Source organism: Bidens hawaiensis, unplaced genomic scaffold (genome assembly GCF_021521415.1).
Source record: "Bidens hawaiensis isolate Kalapana, Puna unplaced genomic scaffold, B.hawaiensis_p1.1 tig00020665_1, whole genome shotgun sequence".
Lineage (NCBI taxonomy): Eukaryota > Viridiplantae > Streptophyta > Magnoliopsida > Asterales > Asteraceae > Bidens > Bidens hawaiensis.
This window is the reverse complement of record NW_027493169.1, coordinates 116,581-139,120: the sequence shown is the minus strand read 5'-3', so window position 1 is coordinate 139,120 and position 22,540 is coordinate 116,581. Positions and strand designations below refer to the sequence as shown.

Genomic DNA, 22,540 nt, shown 5'->3' with positions numbered 1-22,540 from the left:
TTATAATATAGTCATGATAATAATTCTTTTTTTTTAACGACCAAACAAAAAACTTTATTAGAAAAAACATGCCGAACTAGCAAGTCGCTAAACCGACATAAGAACCGCACCTCCAAACAAAACAAGAATACCAAAACCACCTACACCCCAATAAAATCAAAGATTCTCCAACTTAGTGGCGAAGCTTGGACTAAGACACCGGGGGCCGGGCACAAAATGTATAAAGAATTTCAAAAACGGAGGGAGCTGGGCTCAAATTTTCGGCTGAAAACAGCTAAATTTACATTACGTATATAAATTTTCGAACGAAAACATGTAAATTTACACTATTACAAAAAAAACCGGGGGGGGGGGGGTCACTAACCTTCGCCCCTGCTCCAACTTTCCCACGTGACAACCAAATTATTGGAACTATTACAAATCCACAAATAACTCAAAGCTTTAATTTCACCCAAAACGTTACTATTCTTAGTCAGTTTCCGATCAAATATTGACTCATTTCGTGTGTTTCCAAAGGCACCACATCACGGTTAGATAAACCGCATTAAAACCTTTGCTTTCCGCGTGGGTAACCGGTATAAAAAGCATCTTACACCAACTCACAATGCCATGCCAAAAGGCTTGATAGTTGATACCATGATATTTGTTACAAACAGTTACTACCAACTTTTCTAATTAAAGACAATTCAAGTTTGAAGGGGAACTATGATTCTATGATGCCTTCAAAAACATTACCAAATTCACTTCACCTTCTTTCTTGTAATTAAATATTGATCAAAATGTTATTAACATCAACTACAGTTAGTGTCACATAATATATTATAATGGCATTGGCATGTCAACATCCAAAAACTTTGTATTAGTTAATGGTTTAGTGTTGATCATAAGTGCCTAAATAGGCATATCAACACATTAAACTACACTTATAATCGAACAACCACACACGTGTCCGCTAGGCACTTATCGCCTTTAACATATTCTAATGTTAAGTTACCCGAAACAGCATGAAACATATCGGTCACATAGATTACCATATGACATATGTGTTACTATTATTGGGCACAAGTTGTTTTGTTTGAATTGTTTTATGTTAGTGCTTTCTTTTAAAGTGTTCTTGTTAGTGGAAACATGAGTTAAGCCTAGATGAAGAATTATGATCTAATCTAATAAACTTTATGGGTATAGACACTATAGTTACTAGTTCGTGACACGTGTGAGCACGCGATTGGTTGCTTTGGTAAATATCTTTATAAAGGTGTAAGATTGCATATCAAGATTTGAAACAAAAAGGTTTACTTGTAGATTTGGAGCAAGATATTAGGAAAGTGAGATCACCATATCAAAAAATTGATTGTTGGAGGTAATATATAAAGGGGTTGTTTCGGTTTTACGTGTAGTTGTGTTGTATAACTTTTGCAGATAAAAAAAAACAAGTGAATATTAAGAGAAGTTAAAGAAAATGGCGGGAATGACGGGTTGGAGGATACTAGATCAAGAATGGAGGAAGGGGCCTTGGACACGCGAAGAGGATGATTTGCTTATCGAATATGTTAGAATGCATGGAGAAGGAAGATGGAGTTCGGTAGCTAGTTGCTCAGGTAGAACTAACAACTAACGGACTAATGGTTATATATACATGAATGTTTATTTCAGAACTAATAATATGTTGAGTTGTATTTATTTTTAGGGTTAAAAAGAAGCGGGAAGAGTTGTAGGTTAGGTGGGTGAATTATCTAAGACCGGGTCTTAAGACAGGTCAATTGACACCTCAAGAAGAAGGCATGATTATTGAACTTCATGCTTTATGGGGAAACAAGTAATGCACTTCTCAACTTTCGCATGTGTGTTTGTATATGTACTTTCGGTTATTAAAAATTTATAGTAAGTTTATTTATTTTGTGTAGATGGTCTACAATAGCTAGATACTTGCCAGGGAGAACAGATAATGAGATAAAGAACTATTGGAGAACCAACTTTAAGAAGAAAGGAACACCATCACAAAACCATAAAAAGCAAAGGCTCGAAGCTATATTTAGGCGCGGTCAACATTATCAACAGGAAGATAACAACATAGGCAAAATGGATGATGATCTTGTTGGTGTCAAAAGTTCAAGCACAAGCAATGATCAGCAGCAACATCAACAACATAATGAGTGTTTGGTGGCTCAAGATTTTCACTCATGGTGGGATGTTGTGTTGGAAGACGGCTTTTGGAGCGAGTTTTTGTCGAATCTGGACAATGACCATCGAAACCAACCGTGATGGAACAATAAGTAGTTCATAAGTTTGAGAATATAGAAAACAATATATCAAGAATTGGACATTTTGAGTTGCTAGCATTACATATTTACCGTTTTAATTAGTCGCCTCACTACTTCCGGTTCTTGTAGGACATTCATTAAACATTATCCGGGCAACGTAGCCTAAACTTATGATCCTAAACGTGTCATGTCAAGATTGATGGGTTCTTTGAGTTTACTGGTAACGGTTGTCACAATAAAGAAAAAACGTATGAAAAATATTTGGGTTGTTTATTTATTTTATTTTATTATTTTTATGTTTTTATAGTTGAATTTTGAAATATGAAGTTTTATATGTTGATTGGGGTTAAAATCTAAAGGTTAATTAAGCATATGCTTGCCTTTTGTATTGTTTATTTCCTATTTATATATTTGTTCTAACATTTTTTATTTGCACATGGTCACACCCTTATTTACTTTTAGCATTAACACCTCTATATAGTATTAACATTGCATACTATTTTTGGGATATGATCTCTAATGTTAATATCATAGAAATTATATATCCCAAAGGTATTAGAGAGTTGTAAAAGTGCATCTTAATACTGTAGTGCCTTAATCTCAAATTTTTAATTGATACAACTACAACTACTAAGAATAAATAGTAGAATTATACGTTTTTATTTGTTTATGTTTCATATATATATATATATGCTTATAAATCTCATGAAAAGAAAGCCACTTGTTTGTTCATGTATTTTACGAATAAATTACTGAAGTAATGTAAACTAATTATTATTACTTTACGATTTTGAACTAAAGTAATTACACTGAAACACATTAATTTTTTTTAAATCATCTAAACTTACAAATTTTCGTGATACGAATTCTTTATATTTAGGTGAGGAAAGGTTACACCTACGTACACCCATTTTATTTGAAATCATTCCTTTTTACTAAAACGTTATATCATGTGTTTTAGACTATTATTGTATAATGTTAGATTTATGTGCTTTGACTTAATGTTAGTCATGTGTGCCTATTTATGCGAATGACCCCTATAAACTTAAAATGATTAGTTAAATTGTGTTTATGAGACTTCTTATGGTATAAATTAAATAAAGTTGAAAACTAGGCTTTATACTTAAGTTTATAATTGAAGTCAATTAATTTAATGACTATAACTTCACATGAGTTATTAGAGACGACGATCTTAAATATTATTAACATCGGTCAACTTTATTATTTTTTCTAACGTCGTTTGGTACTATCCAGGGGCGGACCTAGCTTATAGCTAGGGGTAGGCTCCGTTACTCCTCAACTTTCGTTGATAGTGCAAATTAATTAATTTTTTGGTCGGTTTTTGTAGTTCGTTACATCTGAAAAAAATATAATGTTACCCCTATTTATATAAAGTCCAACCAAATTAAAAGCTAAAATTAGTTAAAGTCCAAACCAAATATAACTTTCGTTGTTCCCTGATGTTGGACGTTTGGTTTAGGCCGGACATCAACATTCAACAAAACAAAGTTTTATTTAGCAGTTGTTTCCACCCTACACTTCCCCGACCCCCAGCTGCCCTCCTCTGGTCACTGAACCTCCACCCTACAGCCGACGTCCAATGCTCCCTCAATCCCTCTTCTACGGTTGGATTTCTAATTGTTCAAATAATTTAGGTGTACTTCTACTTTAATCTAAAATTATAATTGTAATTTGTTTATATAAATTGCTAATTTGGAATTGTTTATGTGCGACTGGATATTTGAATAATTGGTTATGGTTTATTAGATATCTGGATAATGTAAATTGGAATTGATTAGGAATTTGGGCTTTATGTCTAAATTGAAATTAATTAGAGATTTAAGATTAATATGTAAATTGAAGTTGAGTTTGAGTTTATGGTTTAAATTTTGTTTCTTTTAAAATATGAAACTTGAGAGATGCAACAGAAAAATCTTAGTAACTAATCTTTTTAAATGAAAAATCTAAGAAAGCGATGATATAAGTGCATCAAATACGATAAGAAAAGTTTTTGGTTATTGCATGAAATATGGTAAAAAAAATTCGTATACATAGTATGAAATACAATAAAAAAAAAATTGAACGTTACCCTTGAGATTTTGGTCTAGATCCGCCACTGGTACTATCCATAATATCTGAGTGAATCTTCCTAAAACGCGATGCATGTGATCAACCGGCCATACTGATTTTAACGTTTTAGGTCTGACTCACCTAAAAACACGTTCATGGAGGAAACCCTATAGGAAGTAAGAATTAGGAAAACCTCTTGAGTCCGGTTACGATCCTAAGACCTCAATGATCCAAAGTCTTAACCATCACTCTCATGTGATTTAACCAAAAGACAAATTGCATTAGGTCAACTTTATTAATAAATAGCATAGCATAAAAAGTTTATTGATTTATTATTTATGTCATGAGTTTTAAATGTTCTTTTTGACAACATATAGTTTTTAGACTTTTATATAATGTGTGGATCATGTGTTTTGCCTTAATGTTACTTTGTACTTGAAATTAATAAACATCATAAAGAGTTTTTGAAAACATCCGTCTTCCAGATTGAGATAGTGAACCTAATACGAATATTAAAGGTAATAAATTTTATAAACAAAGTCAACGAAATCCATATGACTATCAAGTTCACTTGGGCTACCCATGACCTAGTGTTTATTGAATGTGAATTACATGTTTAAATCCTTATAAGTGGAAAGTAAGTGAAAAGTTTTGTTATTAACAAACATCACTAGATTTCTTGAAGATAATGATAATCAAAACTATTATTATTATCATGTCAACTTTATTCATAAATAACATAACATAAGAATATTTATCAACATAAATATCTATTTCTAATGTCACATGTTTTAAATACTCTTATTGAAAAAATACTCAAATTTTGGAATGCGATCATGATTAAAGTCATAGTGTTTTTAGACTTTTACACATTACTGTTGGGAGTATGCGTGTTTTGCTTTAATGCACGTTGATAATGTGTGTCTGTTTATACGAATGATGTGTAAAAGTTTAAAATGGTTGGTTAATCTGTGTTCGTTAAAATTCTTATTGTTGAGACCCAAATTCACCTTGTGTTTACAATTGAGTCAGGTCTTATTGTAGAGGGAGAGAATCACCTCCGGCTAAGGTGATTGGACCGAGTAATGAGTTAATTCTTTATTTAAGAAATAAAATAAAGTTAAAAACTAAGACTTTATACTAAAGTTAATAAACATCACATGAGATTTTGAAAACATCTGACTTCAAAATTGAGAGAGTGAATATTATTGACGGTACTAATCTTTATAATTAAGGTCAAAGAAATTCATATGGCTATACGTATACTTCACTTGAGTATGAGTTCAGTATTATAATCATGTCAACCCTATAAATAAATACTCCATAAAAAGTTGCATCTAAATAAACATTTAATGTAAATAGTTTAAAATGCTATTTTTGACAATGTACTCAAATTTTGGGTTGCGATGGTAATTAAAGCTATTGTGGTTTTGACTTTTATATATTGTTTGGATAATGTGCTTTGACATAATGTTAATTATGTATTGAATTAATTGGGCTCTAGTTAAATTAAATTGTTTTATTTAGAGACTAGGTTACGTACCCGTGTGCAATACGGGTTGGAACAAATAAATTTATTCAAACGACGACATCATAAAAAATACAAGAAATGTGTTAAATTGTTTATATAAATATGTATTATACGGTATTTTAAATTACTATTAATCAATATGAAAAAGTATATATACATGTCAGAAATCCTTAAATATCTAAATATTTATTTTTGTTTTTTGTTACAAATAAAATTCAACTTATTTAATATTTTAACTCATTTTTTGAGATAAAAGCACTGTTTAGAAACTGGACCATATCAGCCGCCCAACCAAAAAAATAATAAAAACAAATGGTTGGTTGTTCGCAAACCAGCTTTCAAATCGACAAAAAAAAAAAGAAAACTATGATAACATTAAATATTTTTAAAACTGAGTAGATGTACACAATAGTTCATGTACTACCTAATGATAATAATAAGTTAGATGCAATACCTTGTCTTTTATAAATGTTGGTTTTCTTCTTGATTTCTCATTGGAGCAATATGGGATGGGATATGGTTTTATTTAGAACCTTGAAGTGGCAAGTGATACAAAGATGGTCCAATTAGGTGTTAAGTGACATAACCATATTTTTGTTTATTATATTAAGGATGAATTTTCATTGTTTTTTTTTTCAGCGGCACCGGAATAGGCATTGTTCTTATTAAAGACGGTAAGAAATTCAACTATTAGATGGAATTAAAACAAATGTGCTTTGCATATTTAATTTTTTGTTTGTATTTTTCAAATTTAATTTACGCCAAATTAAATAATAATGGAATACCATTTGAAATGTACGACAACGGATCTGTAGATGCATCTACTGAAACATTAAAACAAATAGGTACAATCTTATATGTTAGTTGTAATTAAAATAAACACATATCCCATAAAATTTAATTATAAGCAGGTAAACGAATGATACTTTGTTACATAACTCCTGTAAGAAACATCGTTCTTTGAATTTATAAGATGAGCTTTTGATCTTTTAGACATTGTCTTATCATTTGACAAAATAAATACATTTATAAAAAGGAATCATGTGAATGGTAGAAGAAGTATAAAATAACATTAACGATAAATTTAAAGCGTATACAACATGAAGAAAATTAAAATTGACCAACGACGTCATACAACCCGATTTGGTTTATACGGCTCATAATTATAAAAGCCGTAAATCAAACCGTTGGTCACGATTTTACTCATTTTTTAGTGGGGTACCACCTTTATGTTTATTGTATCGGTGAAGAACGCTCGTTTTTTTATAAAACAACTTCAGTTTAATATTCTAGTTTAACGCCTAATTAGTTTTATTTTATATATTTATTTAGTTATGGAATATAATGAAATGGTTTCTGCATGTTTTTTAGGGGAGCTATAAAAAAAATATCATCCAATTGATACATGTAAATTTTATATGAAAACCACGTGTAATATGATGTTTGTAACCCAAGTGTGTGTGTGTGTGTGTATAACACTGTATAAACATAAACAACTTATTTAAAGGCGAATTTAATTTCAACATGGTAAGTTTGGCCAGTTTAATGGTTTTGTAGGCAACCAAGAAGACACCTAGTTTATATACATGCATGTAATTCATTTATGCTTAAAAGTGCGAAGAATACAATATTAATATATGATGCACAATATAAAATACGTAATTCAATGTAGGTTGTAATTAAGGTAAATTGATTGAAGAGGGGCAGAGCTATGAAAGGCTCCTAAAGTTTGTTTGTGAGTACGAACATTATCATATAAAGTGTTTAGTACTAAGGAATGAAGGAGACCAAAGAAATTTAGTTTTCGTTGTTGTTGCTGATGAAAATCACTAATGGAAATAAACAAATTTTATGGTAACAAATAGGAGCTGTATATTAGTTGTTTACATAATTAGTGATATGTAACTTAAAGGAAATCACTAATTATTAATTGATAATGAAATTTTGTTTTAATGGAAGAAAGAATTCAAAACAACTATTATGATTAGTTGACTAATTTTATAATTAAATATTAAAAATCAAGGAATATATTTAGTTGTGTATATAGAAGGTTTTAATTTCTTTATTTTAATTTAATTAGAAATATTTATGATCTAAAGCTTCAAAGATAGAGTGCCACATGGCAAAATATTAGGCCAATTAGGGATAATGTGGTTTAACCATCATTTTTGTTTATTATAATAGTAGACTGTTACTCGGCTGAATTGCGACCAAGTATGCAGTATTGATTAGACGGATTGATGTGGGAGATGTCAGTTGTGTGTTGTTAAGAACTATGCTGAAATAGCAAAACACTTAATTATGAATTGCTCAGTTTCAAGAGGTATCTTGTCAATAATACATGATTGGGTCAAATTATCAAAGCTGAGACATCTCAACTCGGTTGAGGAGATCCTTGACTGATTACCCATGTAAATTCATGAAGAATAAGGGGGAATGTATGGCGATTAAAGCTATTTCTGTGGTAACTTGTTAGATAATTTGGCAATGAATGACTTTTTTCTAAATGATATACCCTTTCAAATGACCAAAGTGAAGCGAAATTAAATCCATGTGCTTCTTGTGGGTAAAGCATAAGAGCAAAAGGGCAACACTTAATTGAGAGAAATGGTGCATTTTTAGCTTCATTAAATTTCCTCTATAGTGTGTAGCTCGTTTCATATCTAGTTGTTTTATTCCCTTTTATAATGGGCTTCTTGCTCTTTGCGAGTAGCTCACTTTTAGTTTTTAATAAAATTTTGGATAAAAAGAAGAAGAAGCTATGTGGTGTGTTTTTTGCAGATAATGAACGTCAAAATTATTGTCTGTTGCGTTTAAAATTCTTCTTTTTATCTCCAATTCCAATTGTGTTCTTAGAGTATCATGACATTATGCAACAACACAATTCATTTTAAAAACATTATTAAATAAATTTGGAAAAACCTCTTTCAACGGTTCTATGATCAGTCATTAGTTGATCCAGAAACGGATAGAATTCCACAATTGTGGAACGTATACTGCAAAATCGGCCAAGTTCTATTAGAACCATGAATAGCCAAGCTTACAATTCGTGGAACACTTCAAATAAAGGATTTTTCATAAAGTCAAACAAGCGTCAAATGTATCAATTTGCTATACGGTTCATATTAGCCCCTACCATTCGACACGAATAAGTAAACAGTAGTTGTGTCGGGTTCAACCCAACTCAGAAGCCATTAGTACAAATCTAACCCCCCCCCCCCCCCGAATAAGTAAAAATCTTACAATCACCTCTCTACTGAAAAGTTTAAAATAGGTGATCATTACCTGTTTAATAAAACGTTTAAAATGAGTGAAATGCTGAATTGGTGACCACTAGTGGCAAGATGTTTGTAACGGTTATCTCTAACACCTTAGACTTTTTTTTGAACAACCAATTATATTAAAAAAACAAAGAATAACAAGAAGTTAGTCAACCAAAAACAATACACCGAGTACAACATTATAATCAAAATACAAAACAAACACAAGACAGAAACACATGTATTTTATAAATCAATATAATAATTTACATAATCTATGTTAGTTATTGAAACCCATCCTTAAAAATCAGAATACTCAATGAAAGAACCTAAATACATGTGCCCCAAAGGCAGACAACAATGGCAAGAAAACAAAACCAATCACAACTTGACAACACATCCTTAGAAAACCACTCTTGTTTTAAGATTACCAAACCTTGTTTTGTAAGATTGCATACTGACCACACACTCCACTCTCTCTCTCTATTTATTATGCCCTCTTCATCCATTCAAAACCACTCTGGTTTTAAGGTCATCAAACCTTTTTGAAGATAGTATACCAACCACACAGTCTACTTTATCTCTCTCTCACCCAAATTATGCAATCTTCTTCCAAACACAAATAACAGATTTCTTCATCAAATTATGGATATACGAATTATGCAATCTTCTTCCAAACACAAATAACAGATTTCTTCATCAAATTATGGATATACGCCAAATTAGAAACTAAAACATTCTTCTGCTCTTCTTCTATTCTTGTTCTTTCTCTTTAGGGTTTTCTATAAAACTAAACCCAAGAACAAAACAACAACTACTAGTTTACAGATCAAGAACAAGAGACCTCAAAAAGGTAAGTTAGCCAGCAAATGATCAAATCTTGTTTATTCTTTTAGGGTTATATCAAGATATATATATGTGTGTGTGAAAAACATAGATGTGTATAAAAACTAATTTTCAAAATTGTAATCGTAAATAGAGATATTAAAAGTGATAAAACTACACTCAAATAACATTAACATACAAATTTTATTTATAAAAACGTTAGTTTTCAAGAGTTCTTTCAGGTTCTTAAATAACTTAAGAGTTCAGTAATGATATTCATCCTATGTATATATATATATTAGTATCAACATGACATATATGATCTTCTTGTTCTTGCTTTTAGGGTTTTGAATAATAAGAAGATGGGGAGAGGTAGGGTGCAGTTGAAGAGGATTGAGAACAAGATTAGTAGACAAGTGACATTTTCCAAGAGAAGAACAGGCTTGTTAAAGAAAGCTCATGAGATCTCTGTGTTATGTGAAGCTGATGTTGCTCTTATTGTGTTCTCTACTAAAGGCAAACTCTTTGAGTACTCCACTCACTCAAGGTCACATCTTTTATTTTATAAAACTTTTTGATTCTTGTTTATTTACTACTTAAAAACCATTTTATTCAAAGTCAGAAACCTCACCTCAATATCACTACTTTTGGGTATGTTTGTATATGTGTGTGTGTGGTTCTTTAAGTACAACACAAGTTTATAAATTTGCTTTTGTAAAATCTTTCTTTTGCATGCTTCAAATTATGACTTATAGTTCAAATCTTATCTATTTTAAAGTCCAACTTTGTGTTCCATCAATCTTGTTTTTGGGGGTGTTTTCTTTCCATATGTACCTGATTTCTTATGAAGGTACCATCAGTATTGACATGAAAAGAATCACTAACAATATATCTAATACTACAAACTAGTAGCATTGTACCACTAAAGTCTTTATATTTTGTAAGATATGTGGATTATTTCAACAAGATTTTAAATTTAAATCTTTTGTTTAGATTACTGACCAACATCTCTAATGTGATCATGAATAATAATCAACCTTAATTGTGAGCAAACCTTAAAATAGTATCTCTTTTTTACTCAAGTTAAAGTGATAAAGAAACTAGGTGTTAAATTTTATTGAAAGGTTTAATAATAAACTTAACCAACTAATGGTAAACTTTAGTTAATATTTAAGATATAGAAATCTAATTCATATATCTTAATATGAATAATAAATCTAATGATAATAGTTACATTTAATAGCATTAGCTGTAAAACTTGTATAATGTTGAATGTTGAACCAGTAGACACACAGATTTTGTTGAACTTTCTGATTTTTCCTAGTTATTTTCTTGTTATTATTAAATCATGTGTGTAACGATATATATAAATGCTGTACAAAAGCTGAGTTTTTCCGTACGCATGCATCAAAGAACCTAGTACTCATAAACTAGATACTGGCTAGTCTATATAACACTATCTCACTAGAGTTAATGAAGATAAAAAAGAGTAATTAATTAAGGGGTTTTCTAGACACATCATGCACCCTCTTATGCTTCTCGTATAAGGCTATACGGGAGACTATACCTGTCTGTATGGGCCCTCATATAGCTTTATACAGGTACATGTACGTCTTGTATAGTCTTATACGGGGCGTATATGGGGATAATATGACCCTTAATTAATACATTTTCAAGATTTTATTAGATTTTTTTTAACATGCAGCAAATTTCGTAAAAAAACCAACGGAAAACCTAAAAATCTCAAGGAAAACAATCAAAAGTTGTTAGATATCCAACTTAGTTATTTTATTTAAACTTTTATTTAAAAAAAAGTGTTCTACTACTAACAACATTCCCAACCTATCCCCTAAATCTTTGTGAGAGAGTTTTACATATTTTATAATAGGTTTTTGAGTGGTTATGAGTAGACGAGAAAGAAAAGTTACTGATTTTTTATAAATTTTAGGAAACTTTGTTTGTCAAATATATTTTTTAATATTTGTTGAATTGGTTGTGAGTACAGGAGATAAAAAACTGTAATGAAAAATATTTAAAAAAATATTATTTAATTAAACAAAAAAAAAAGAAATGTAATAATTTTTAGTGTAAATATAGAGATAGGGATGAGAGGTTTACGTTTTATGAGTTTTTCGAAACTGGAAAAAGAAAATGCACATACTCAAAAAAAAATAACCGTTTATATTTCTAAAAGATTGAAAAATAAAAGGTGATACATTTCTAATGTTTATTGTATTCAGTCTCCAAAAACTAATATGATAAATACACACATAGTTAAATAATACAAATAACACAAACGAACAAACTAGTTTGATTGTTTTTATGTACATAAATCTACACATATGTATATATTAGCATATCCACTGGTGAAAAAACATTGGCATTAATGTTTTTATTAACATTCCCAACTAATTAAGTAGTTATAACCTTTTGTTTCAGATATATAAATACCTTGATGTGTAATGTTTGAACTTTGAACAATAACTGTGACAGTGGTTTGTTTGTAACAGTATGGAGGCAATTCTTGAAAGGTATGAACGATACTCCTATGCAGAAAAGCTGCTTACGGGACCTGAAGCAGAAACACAGGTATATATATATATATATATTATATAAAAACTTCAAAAACTTATACTTAAGTATTTAACTTTTTTTAAAAAACTATCTTTTCATGTTCAAATGCCAGAAGGTACTATATATATTAACTGATTTTTGGACAATATAATCCAAATTTATAATGCATTATTTTGATTCTACTTGACATCCTCTGACTTCTGTGCAAACCTCTTATTGTTAAAATCTGGAATATGACTGTTTATAAAGGTTCGTTTTGGGCTAAAAACGAACCAAAACCCGAAACTTTGGTTTCTGGATTTTGAAACCGGTCATTCGGTTTGGTTGCAGTAACTTTGGTTCAAATATAAAGTTGGCCAAAATTAATGAATTTAGTCCTAAATCATATTGATAATAAATAACTGGTTAATTATTATATTCGATCTAAATTTTTTAGTAACATAGTTTTTAAGTTTTTATAAAGTACTAAGAATAACAAAATAAAATTAAATTCGGTTTTCGGTTTTTATTACATGAAAACTCAACACGAAACCAAAAGTTCGGTTTTTAAAAAACATAAAACCAAGCTGTTGATTTTTGTTTCGGTTTTTTCGGTTTGGTTTATATTACATGCACACCCATAGTTTAGAAAGCCAACTATATATCTTTTGAAGTTGTCTGTATTATTAATTTGAAGACATTTGCAACACTCTTTTAAGACTTGACTCTTGAGGCTTGTCAAAAGAAACTTAAGAAAATATTGCACATCTTTAATTATGGCTGTTGACTACTGTTGAAAGGTGGCAGGTCTAGTTTTTATTGGTCTTGATTTTTGGGTTTTGTGAGCAGGGAAGCTGGACACTTGAGTCCTCCAAGCTGAGGACAAAGATTGATGTGCTAGAAAAGAACATAAGGTACATAAGTATAAGTATATCTTTCTTTAACTCATTTCATTATGGATTCAAATAATTATTGAGTTATGAATTTAGATATTGCATTTTTAATCCTAATGAACTAATACAATGCATAAATGGCTGGGTAATGGAGGGTTACAGAAATAAGTGTTTGGATCACATACGAATACTTGTTAAATGCTAATATATATATAACTAGAGGAATTATTATTACATTACAGTGTTTTAACTAGAATAATTACTGTTACTTCAAGTAAAATAATAATAATTACTATAGTTATCTGTGTGTTTAGTATAATCATAAAAAAGTTAGGAGTATGTGAGAGCACTCTCACTAGTTACTCTATATAAAATAAGTGCATTTATTTAAATTTATCTTTGAATCTTTTTAATATTTTGTATTTCATTCTCTATCTCTATAGATATTTCTTTTTATATTGTCTCTTTCGTTTTCTTTCTTGCTTAAAATACATATCAAAATGCTTGAGATCATTACTAAAATACGTAATGCATAATCTTCGAGTTTTATAGACGTGAATAGCGAATATCTATATCGAAAGATTCACCATAGCAAAAGAATAAAATAAATTTCTAAAATTTAAAGACGGACAAAAAAAGAGGCTCCAACATGAACGCGTTGTATGGAATCGCTTCGGCTTCATGCTCAACAAGTTTAAGGGGAGATTTAAAATGTACCACAATTAAATTTATTTAATTGTTTTGGTTTATCATCTCTCTATCAATCAATAAATCACCCATCAATCATATTAATTAAATTTTCATAAATAGTGTTCTTTGTGTTTTATTATCATTGTTTTTGACCTTTTGTTATGTATTTTGTTGTTTTAGATATGATTTTAAACCAACTTTCATAAAGGAAACTGCTTTATATGGTTTAACTTTGTTTACCATGATTTTTTTTAAAAGTTTATGCATCAATTATTTTTTATAAAAACAGTTTTGGAGTCATCTTAGATTTTATAAATATGTTTGTTTTAGGCACTATGGTGGGGAAGACCTTGAGCCTTTGAACCTTAGAGAGCTTCAAAGCGTCGAACAACAACTTGATACCGCTCTCAAGCGAATACGAACAAGAAAGGTATTCACTTCATCATTTACATATGTTTGTTACTTAACGGTTTCCTGGTCTTGTGTTAGTCACTAAACCGTAGTTTTGTATGCAGAACCAAGTCATGCATGAGTCTATCTCAGAACTTCATAAAAAGGTATGTAATCAAATAAATAGTAGGGTTGTCATAATGGGCGCTTGTTAGACACGATAAAACATGTTTAGCAAAAAAAGTGTGCTGGCAATTTTGTACTTTTATAAAAGTAATTAAAATTAAGGCACTAAAGTACATCATTTCTCTTTGTTGGTACATAAAACGTCTAATTGTCATGATCAGACCACTAAAGTCAATTTTTAAACGAGTCATTTTCATGTTTGATACTTGTGTTAATTGTGTCGTTTCTAACATGTTAAACATATTAAGACACAAACTGACAGCATGAATAAATAGTCATCAACAATATTCAGAATGTCTCATATGGTTTTCATTTCTTTATATGATCGGTGAGTATAATAAAAGTAGAAAAGGGTCCTACTAGTCCTACACTCGAATATCTGATTTCACATTTTCAGGCGGTCGTTTGAAAAGTAAAAGCTATAATTTCACATTATCAGACGGTCGTTTGAAAAGTAAAAGCTATAATTTAGCATATATGTTGGACTTAATTGGATCAAGCAACACGAACACCGATAATTTTGTGAGAACTTCTCACGAATCTTTCAATATTATTAAGAATGAAAACTACACAAAATACAATAACCCTAAACCATCTATTTATACTGAAACCTTAACTTGCTCATCAAGAAACCTAATTAGACTCAAACTAGGAAACTATATAAATTAATAATAATAACCAAAACTTATTCCTAATTTAATAAACTAAACCGACTCAAACTCAAACTCAAACTCAAACATTTATCAAGATTAATCCTTCATTCACCCCCTTAATCTTGATATGGACTCGTCACACTTCAAAATAGTGTTGGATCCAAGTCTTCACGAACCAAATTACTAGCTTCTTCTTTCGGTTTTGGCCCGGGGCACTCATATGCAAAATGACCATACTCAAGACAATTATAGCATCTGATATGAGCTTTACCTCGACCCATACCTTTCTCCTTTTGATTTTCACTGGGTTGGAATCGACCACCTCTACCTCGTCCAACGCCACGTCCTCTACCTCGGCCACGTCCATGGTCTCTTTTCCCTCGTCCACAACATTCACAAACATCCTCTTCATTCTTTGAACTTTCCTGTCCATCAGTTTTAGTTAGCAACAACTTACTTTGACCGTTATCACCCGCCTCATCTTGCTCTCTGATTCGTCCTCATAGGCCTTCAACCTGCCTATTGCTTCTTCGAATGGCATGGTGTCAAGATCTGAATACTGCTCAATAGAAGCAACAATCTGAAGATGCTTCTTTGGCACCGAATCTAACAGCTTTCGCACTAACACTTCATCTTCTAGATTTGAACCAAGACTAGTATATCTTGAAACAAATCCTGCTAACTTTCCAGCAAACTCTTCAATCGTATTTGTCTCCTTCATTCGAAGTTGCTCAAATTCTCTTCTTAAACTTGCTAAACGTGCCCTTTGGACCCTGTCAGCACCGAGAAACCTTACACGTAAAGCATCCCATATGTCTTTCGCACTTCGGTTCCTAGCAACTTGAAGGAGTATATCCTCTGGTAAGGCTTGATAGAGAATTGCTCTTGCAATCTTGTTCTTTTCATCAACGGCCCCACTGGTTACTGGCTTAATTGTCTCCCACAACCCTTGTGCATCCAAAACTAACTCCATTAGAATTGTCCAAGTGTTGTAGTTCATTGTTGTCAACTTTGGTACTTGAAACGAGGTGTTGTTAAATTCTCGAACCGGAACATTCCCTGCATTGTTTGCATTATCAGCCATTCTTTTCTTCTAATCTTCTTAACGTCACAAAGATCGTCCTCTTTGATCGTTCACACAGATACGATCACAACGAATTACACATATTTACGCTAATGCTTCTTTCAACGAATCACACAGATTAACGTTGCGTCTTCTTATTTCAACGAATCACACAGATTAACGTTGATTTTTCTTCTCGATCCTTCACCCAGATACGACCGTCTTTGTCTTAATGTGCAATCCTTCTTCTCAGGTGGATTCGATCTTATTCCTTGTTTCTCTCGTCTTCGGTTCGGTTGCTTAACTCTCCTGCTTGCTCGATTAATAGTCTTTTGACTTTTAAGGTTCTTTATTATAATTTTCTTCTATCGAATAAAGTCACATACCTTCTTAATTATTACCCTTTTCTCGATCACCAATCACACCTCCCAACTTTTTCTAATGCAAGATCAACAGAATATATATTAAAAACAAAAAAAACAACTTTCTTTAATCACCTTTTCTTATCCTTGGTAATTGCAACTAACAAAGAAAACGTGAACTTTTCTTTTTTTCTTTCTACACAACTTCGAGTGATAAATTCTTCACAAGCTTTGATGAGTTGATCTTCAAACAGAAGACTTTCTTATGCGTTCTGATACCACTTGTTGGGCTTAATTGGATCAAGCAACACGAATAACACCGATAATTTTGTGAGAACTTCTCACGACTCTTTCAATATTATTAAGATTGAAAACTACACAAAATACAATAACCCTAAACCATCTATTTATACTAAAACCTTAACTTGCTCACCAAGAAACCTAATTAGACTCAAACTAGGAAACTATATAAATTAATAATAATAACCAAAACTTATTCCTAATTTAATAAACTAAACCGACTCAAACTCAAACTCAAACTCAAACATTTATCAAGATTAATCCTTCAATATAAACATGCAAGCAGCCGCTCGACATATATATACGCAAATGGTTGTTTGAAAAAGTGGGTTGTGACTTGACATAAAGCCCTGCAAACGACCACTTGGTGCAATTTCAAACTGCCGTTTAAAAGGATGTGATCGGTCTATTTAAACTTTAAAGAATAAATCTTGGTGATCATAAATTATTTTTTCTTGCCAAATATTAATTTATTGTCTAGGAAAGTAGAAAGCAAGTCTCCAGTTGATGAATGTCCTTTTTTTTATCCTTTTGTGGCAGGAGAGAGCACTCCAAGAGCAAAACAATGCACTCAACAAGAAGGTATACCTCTATAACAAATCTTAGTTTATATGTAGCAATTAATTATTGTTTCATCTTTAATTTTAACTTAGTTTATCTGCTCATTAACTAGTCTTGTCAATAATAACATACTAGCTACGTGCCCGCGCGATGCGGCGCGGTATGTATGCAAACATGTCATCGGATGCGTAACCGGTGTTACCGTTTCTATATATACATGACTTCACAATAGTATGCGCGTAACCCGAAGATAATATGTTCGTATTGCGGTATTGGAATCTTAACCGGTATTAGTAAGCACGTCACACAACGATTGCACGCGTGCAATCAGATGTCGGTGCGCACTTAACGCTGCATTGAACTCGTCTTGACCCGCAACCAGTTCCGTTTGACATTGTTCTAACCCGAAATTCGTTATGACTTGACCCCTTTCAACCCAAACCCGTCCCGACCCAAACCAATTTAACCTTTTTGTATTGACTCATTTCAACCTTAACCTTGTAGACCCATGACCCGCACCCGCCCGATTCGTTTGCGGTCTTTAATGGTAATCACGTAACACGTTAAGTTTTAAAATAAAAAAAGTATAGCAATACCATACTCAAATTAAAGATAATAAAATACTCGTTTTTATGGTATAATGTTTTTAAAAAAATATTAGCGTGTGAAAAATTTATAAAAATTTAAACGTCGTCGGGGTAGTTGGTTTAAAATAAGGGGTATAAATGTAACTATTATATAAGTTAACAAAATGTGTCTAAAGTTAAAGAACCAAACTTGTAGTTAATTTTGAATAACTTAAAAATCAACCGTAACATTATTTTACTTTTGCTAAAAGACAAAATTGTCAAAAGACAAAATTGCCCTTAAAATGTCTTAATAGTATGCATTGTAGTTTGTACTAAAAGCAACAAGTTTGGTACCTCTTAAAAATTAAGAGGTCCCTCACTCATGGTTTATATATAGTATAGATACAACATTCTTATGAATCAAAAACAAAGTAAGTTGGTCAAACATTTTATAGTGTCACTACTAAGGATCCGGAGAAATAGCCGCCACATGGTAAAAAAACCTAAAAATCGCCGCTAGTAGCATTAGCAGCGACATGCTGTCGCTAATACTTTGTTGCTGCCGTTGGCCTTCTGGTCCAATGGCATGGAGGGTGTTGCCGTGTTGGTTATTAAGGCTTGGGATCCTTTAGGTTTCAAGTTCGAAACCTGATCCTTCAAGTCCAACAATGGTGGGTTTCCTCCATGAGTGTCAAAATCAGTATAGACGGTTGGCATCCCGTCTAGGGTAGTTCCGAACGCTGTTAAAAAAACACGTTGTTGCAAATATAAAAACACTTGTATTTTCCGAATGTGAAAACAGTTAAAGGAGAATGAAAAGACCACCGAACAACAAAATGTAGGACTTCTGTTAACTCAGCCTCAACCGCCGCAGCCACCACCAACAACTCAACCACCGTGCTCAGTTCCTCTTGCACTCGAGAGGTAGATACACATTCACTCTCTCTCTCTCTCTTTTCTCATGCATATTAAGCTCGTAAATGAAACTATTGGCATTATTGTGTTTGAATGGTTGTAGTGGATCATTTCAAGGAGCAACAGTTGTAAGGGATGATAGTGATCATTCGGGTCGAATGCATAACGTATCTGCTGCGATGATGCCGCCATGGTTGTATCGTCACATTAATCAATAAGATCATAAGGGCATTCAAGTGTGTTTATAAAGTGGCATAAATGAGTAATCAGTTATGTACTTTGAATTCTTGTTATAATATTGTATGTTCAAATGTTCAATGATCACTGCTACATATACGGTTATCGATGAGTTTTTATTAATTATTACGTTAATAGATGGGAAATGCTTGTTTGATTTCGGCTTGGATGTAAATTAGCTGATCAGGTCGGATTTGTTTGTAAACGAGCCGAGCACGAGCAAAGGTAAGCTCGCTCGTTGATCGCTTGTTTGGCTTGAACTTTTTTTGATTACACAATTTTTTTTCGACTTCTAGTCTACTCCTATGATTAAACAATTTATATGTGTGTTACATGATTTAAACCTTCAACCACTAACTTGTTTCGTGAGGACTATTATACCAACACATACAATTAATAAGAAAAGATAGAATACAATAATTGCTTAATGTACATTAGGTACAAGAATACTTATATAATGAAATCGATCCATGAAATCACATAACAAGATCTCGAAATCGTCAATAAATATCCAATTAATCATTGGTTCACCGAAATAAACTGTTTTGGATCGTTAATCTATCAATTTTATACTTTTCTTCACAAAACCGTTTTGAGCGATTTAGTATTTTTGGCCGAGCGTTCTAGTATTTTGGCTGAGCGTTTTAGTTTTTTGCCTTTGAGCATTTTATTTTTGCCTTTAAACGTGATTCGCGTATCTATCATACGTTAAACAATTATTATACAGTAACCTTACTCTACAATGAATTCTCTTGTTATGGTTGGGACTTAACAAGTAGTCATCAAACAATGTTTAAATTGGAAAAAGAAACTTAAAATAAAATAAGCAAGTAGTGGAATACAAGAGCCTAAGGCCCAAAAGCTTGTATACTTCTTGTAATTGAGGCCCATAAGGTGGCCTAGTATTCAAACCAAAAGAGACAATAGTTGGGCTTAAAGACAAAATGAAAGTACTGGGTGGGCCTTTACAAAATCCATGTGAACATGAAAGTAATCCACGGCCCAGTAGCAACACGAACAAATGTAAAAAAACCGGTCTGGAACCGGCTCACTATAAACCAACCCGAACTGATTTAACAAGGAAACCGGCTTCAACCAAATGACCTAGCCTGCTTATTCTATCACTGGTTTCCATTTTGAACTACTAAACAGCTCTGAGAACAACCGGTTTAAAATGATTTTAAATCGATTCAAAACCTAATCGAATTGACTGGACCAGTTCGACCTTTCACGCTTCTAAACCGATTTCTAACCTGAACTAGTTTGAATCAAGCGGTTTTGTAGACCTCTAGCATATGCCAACGCATATGAATTATAAAACACCCTCCACTTAGACCAAAAACAAGGCGTTGGTTAATGGTTAGAGCATTCCCAGCTCGTTCTTTATAGATATGTGTGAGTTTTGTAAATTATATGGTTCGGTTATTCGTGGTTGTGATTAGAAGTGAGAAAAAATGTCATGTGGGAATGTTAAAATTGGGTTTACACTGTTAACATCGTACCCTTTTTTAATATCGTACCCTTTGAATACAGAGCCATCCTTAAATACCGGCTTATGATTCCCCTTTCCCCTCCAGATGAATTATGCGCCATTTGTAAAAAAGCTTGTTTGGATAGATTCGGTGAGCATGCCCTCCACTGTAAGGAATTGCCGGGATTCAAGTATCGTCATGACTGGGTTAGAGATGTGTTATGGGATGTGCTTAGACGTGCCGGGATCTCAGCCAAGAAAGAGGCACCTGTTAACTTTTTGACTGATCAGCGTGAGGCGTCCTGCGGATGTTCTTGTGTTTGGCTGGGCAGGGGGTAAGCATGCGTGTATTGACCTCACTGGGATGTCCCCGTTGGTGGGGCTGAGAGACAGTGGTTTCGTACCGGGACAGGCGGTTTTGAGAGCGGAGTCTAGGAAGGTTGCTAAGCATGAGACATCGTGTTTGGAGAATCAGCACGTGTTCATTCCATTTGCCTTCGACACTTTTGGATCCCTAGCTCCCGAGGCGATTCGCTTCTTGGAGCGGGTGCAGAAGGTGGTCCACAGTGACTCGCAGAGCCCGAGGAACCAAGGATTTATATTTAGTAGAATAGGCTTTGCGATTAAAAAGGGGATAGCGGCGCAGCTTGTTGCTCGCTTACCCATTATCCAGATTTAGTTCGGTTTGTGTTATATATAAAAGGATCAATATTTAGGTTAAAATATATATATATATATATTATGAGTTCAGCTTAGGCGTTCCCAAGAAGATCATACTACCTGCTGCAAGAGGTGCATAAACCCCCCCCCCCCCCCCGGAATTGGACCCGAGAAAAACCAGGAACAAGTTTTTTTTATACCCGGATTTTTAATACTCGTACCCTACCCTACCCGTATAGAACAAATAGGGTATGCATTTCAATACCAAAACCCATACCCGAACCGGGCCCGATTTATATATGGTATTACCTGAAAACCGGAATCGGTTCAATACCTGAAACCGGGTTTTTCTAATATCCGAAAACGGGTTTTTTAAATACCCGAAATTACCCACAAAAATACCATTAACAAGTGAAACCCCTTAAAGAATCCAATGTATACCTGAAAAAAAACCTGAAAACCCCCCAAAATAGAGTTTTTAATACCCGAAAATATGATTCAAATACCCGGTTTAGAATATCCGGTTCTACACCCGATACATAGGGTATGGTGGTTTTTAGAGGCAGTACCCGGACCTGAACCCAACCCGGGTATTGCCAATACTCTATTTTTCAATACCCGATTCTATACGTAGAACCAGATATTTATAAAAACCCGATCACTTGACATTCGTTATGCAACACCAATACCAACAATAACCAAACCAAAATCCACATTTCAAATCCTAAATCTGCCGTCCAAATAAAACCCCCAAAAATCCTATATAAAAAAAATAAAAATATTCTAGTTAAACCGAATCGAACCGAACCGAACCGAACAAACATTTTCTCGTCGAACGGTTAGCTCATTTACAAACTAAACCAAACAGAGTAGCTCGTTTACAATCCAACTATCATTACCCCTTTTTGAAAAAGTTTGCCATCTCCTCTTTGGTGGTTAGATCACATTTTCAAATCCTGCCGGCCAAACCAACAAAAAACCCCCAAATTCCACCTGCAGATCTAGGGTTTCAGTTTCACTTCAATTGAACCAGTAACTCCACAATGCAGCAGCAGCAGCAGAGCTCACCAGACGCCATACCCACAAGGAA

General features: G+C 32.7%; 1 protein-coding gene and 1 pseudogene across 1 annotated transcript; both read left to right on the top strand.

Moving 5' to 3' along the window:
• The first annotated feature begins 1,218 nt into the window (after window positions 1-1,218).
• On the top strand, window positions 1,219-2,262 carry LOC143561375 (MYB-like transcription factor EOBII pseudogene; annotated as a pseudogene).
• An 8,006-nt stretch (window positions 2,263-10,268) lies between these two features.
• Window positions 10,269-19,350, top strand: LOC143561357 (agamous-like MADS-box protein FUL-L). The gene is made up of 8 exons (XM_077049469.1): window positions 10,269-10,494; window positions 12,458-12,536; window positions 13,350-13,414; window positions 14,414-14,513; window positions 14,599-14,640; window positions 17,578-17,619; window positions 18,970-19,091; window positions 19,186-19,350. The coding sequence occupies exons 1-8, from the start codon at window positions 10,310-10,312 to the stop codon at window positions 19,298-19,300; spliced, it is 750 nt and encodes a 249-aa protein (XP_076905584.1). The 5' UTR covers window positions 10,269-10,309; the 3' UTR covers window positions 19,301-19,350.
• The last annotated feature ends 3,190 nt before the right edge of the window (window positions 19,351-22,540 follow it).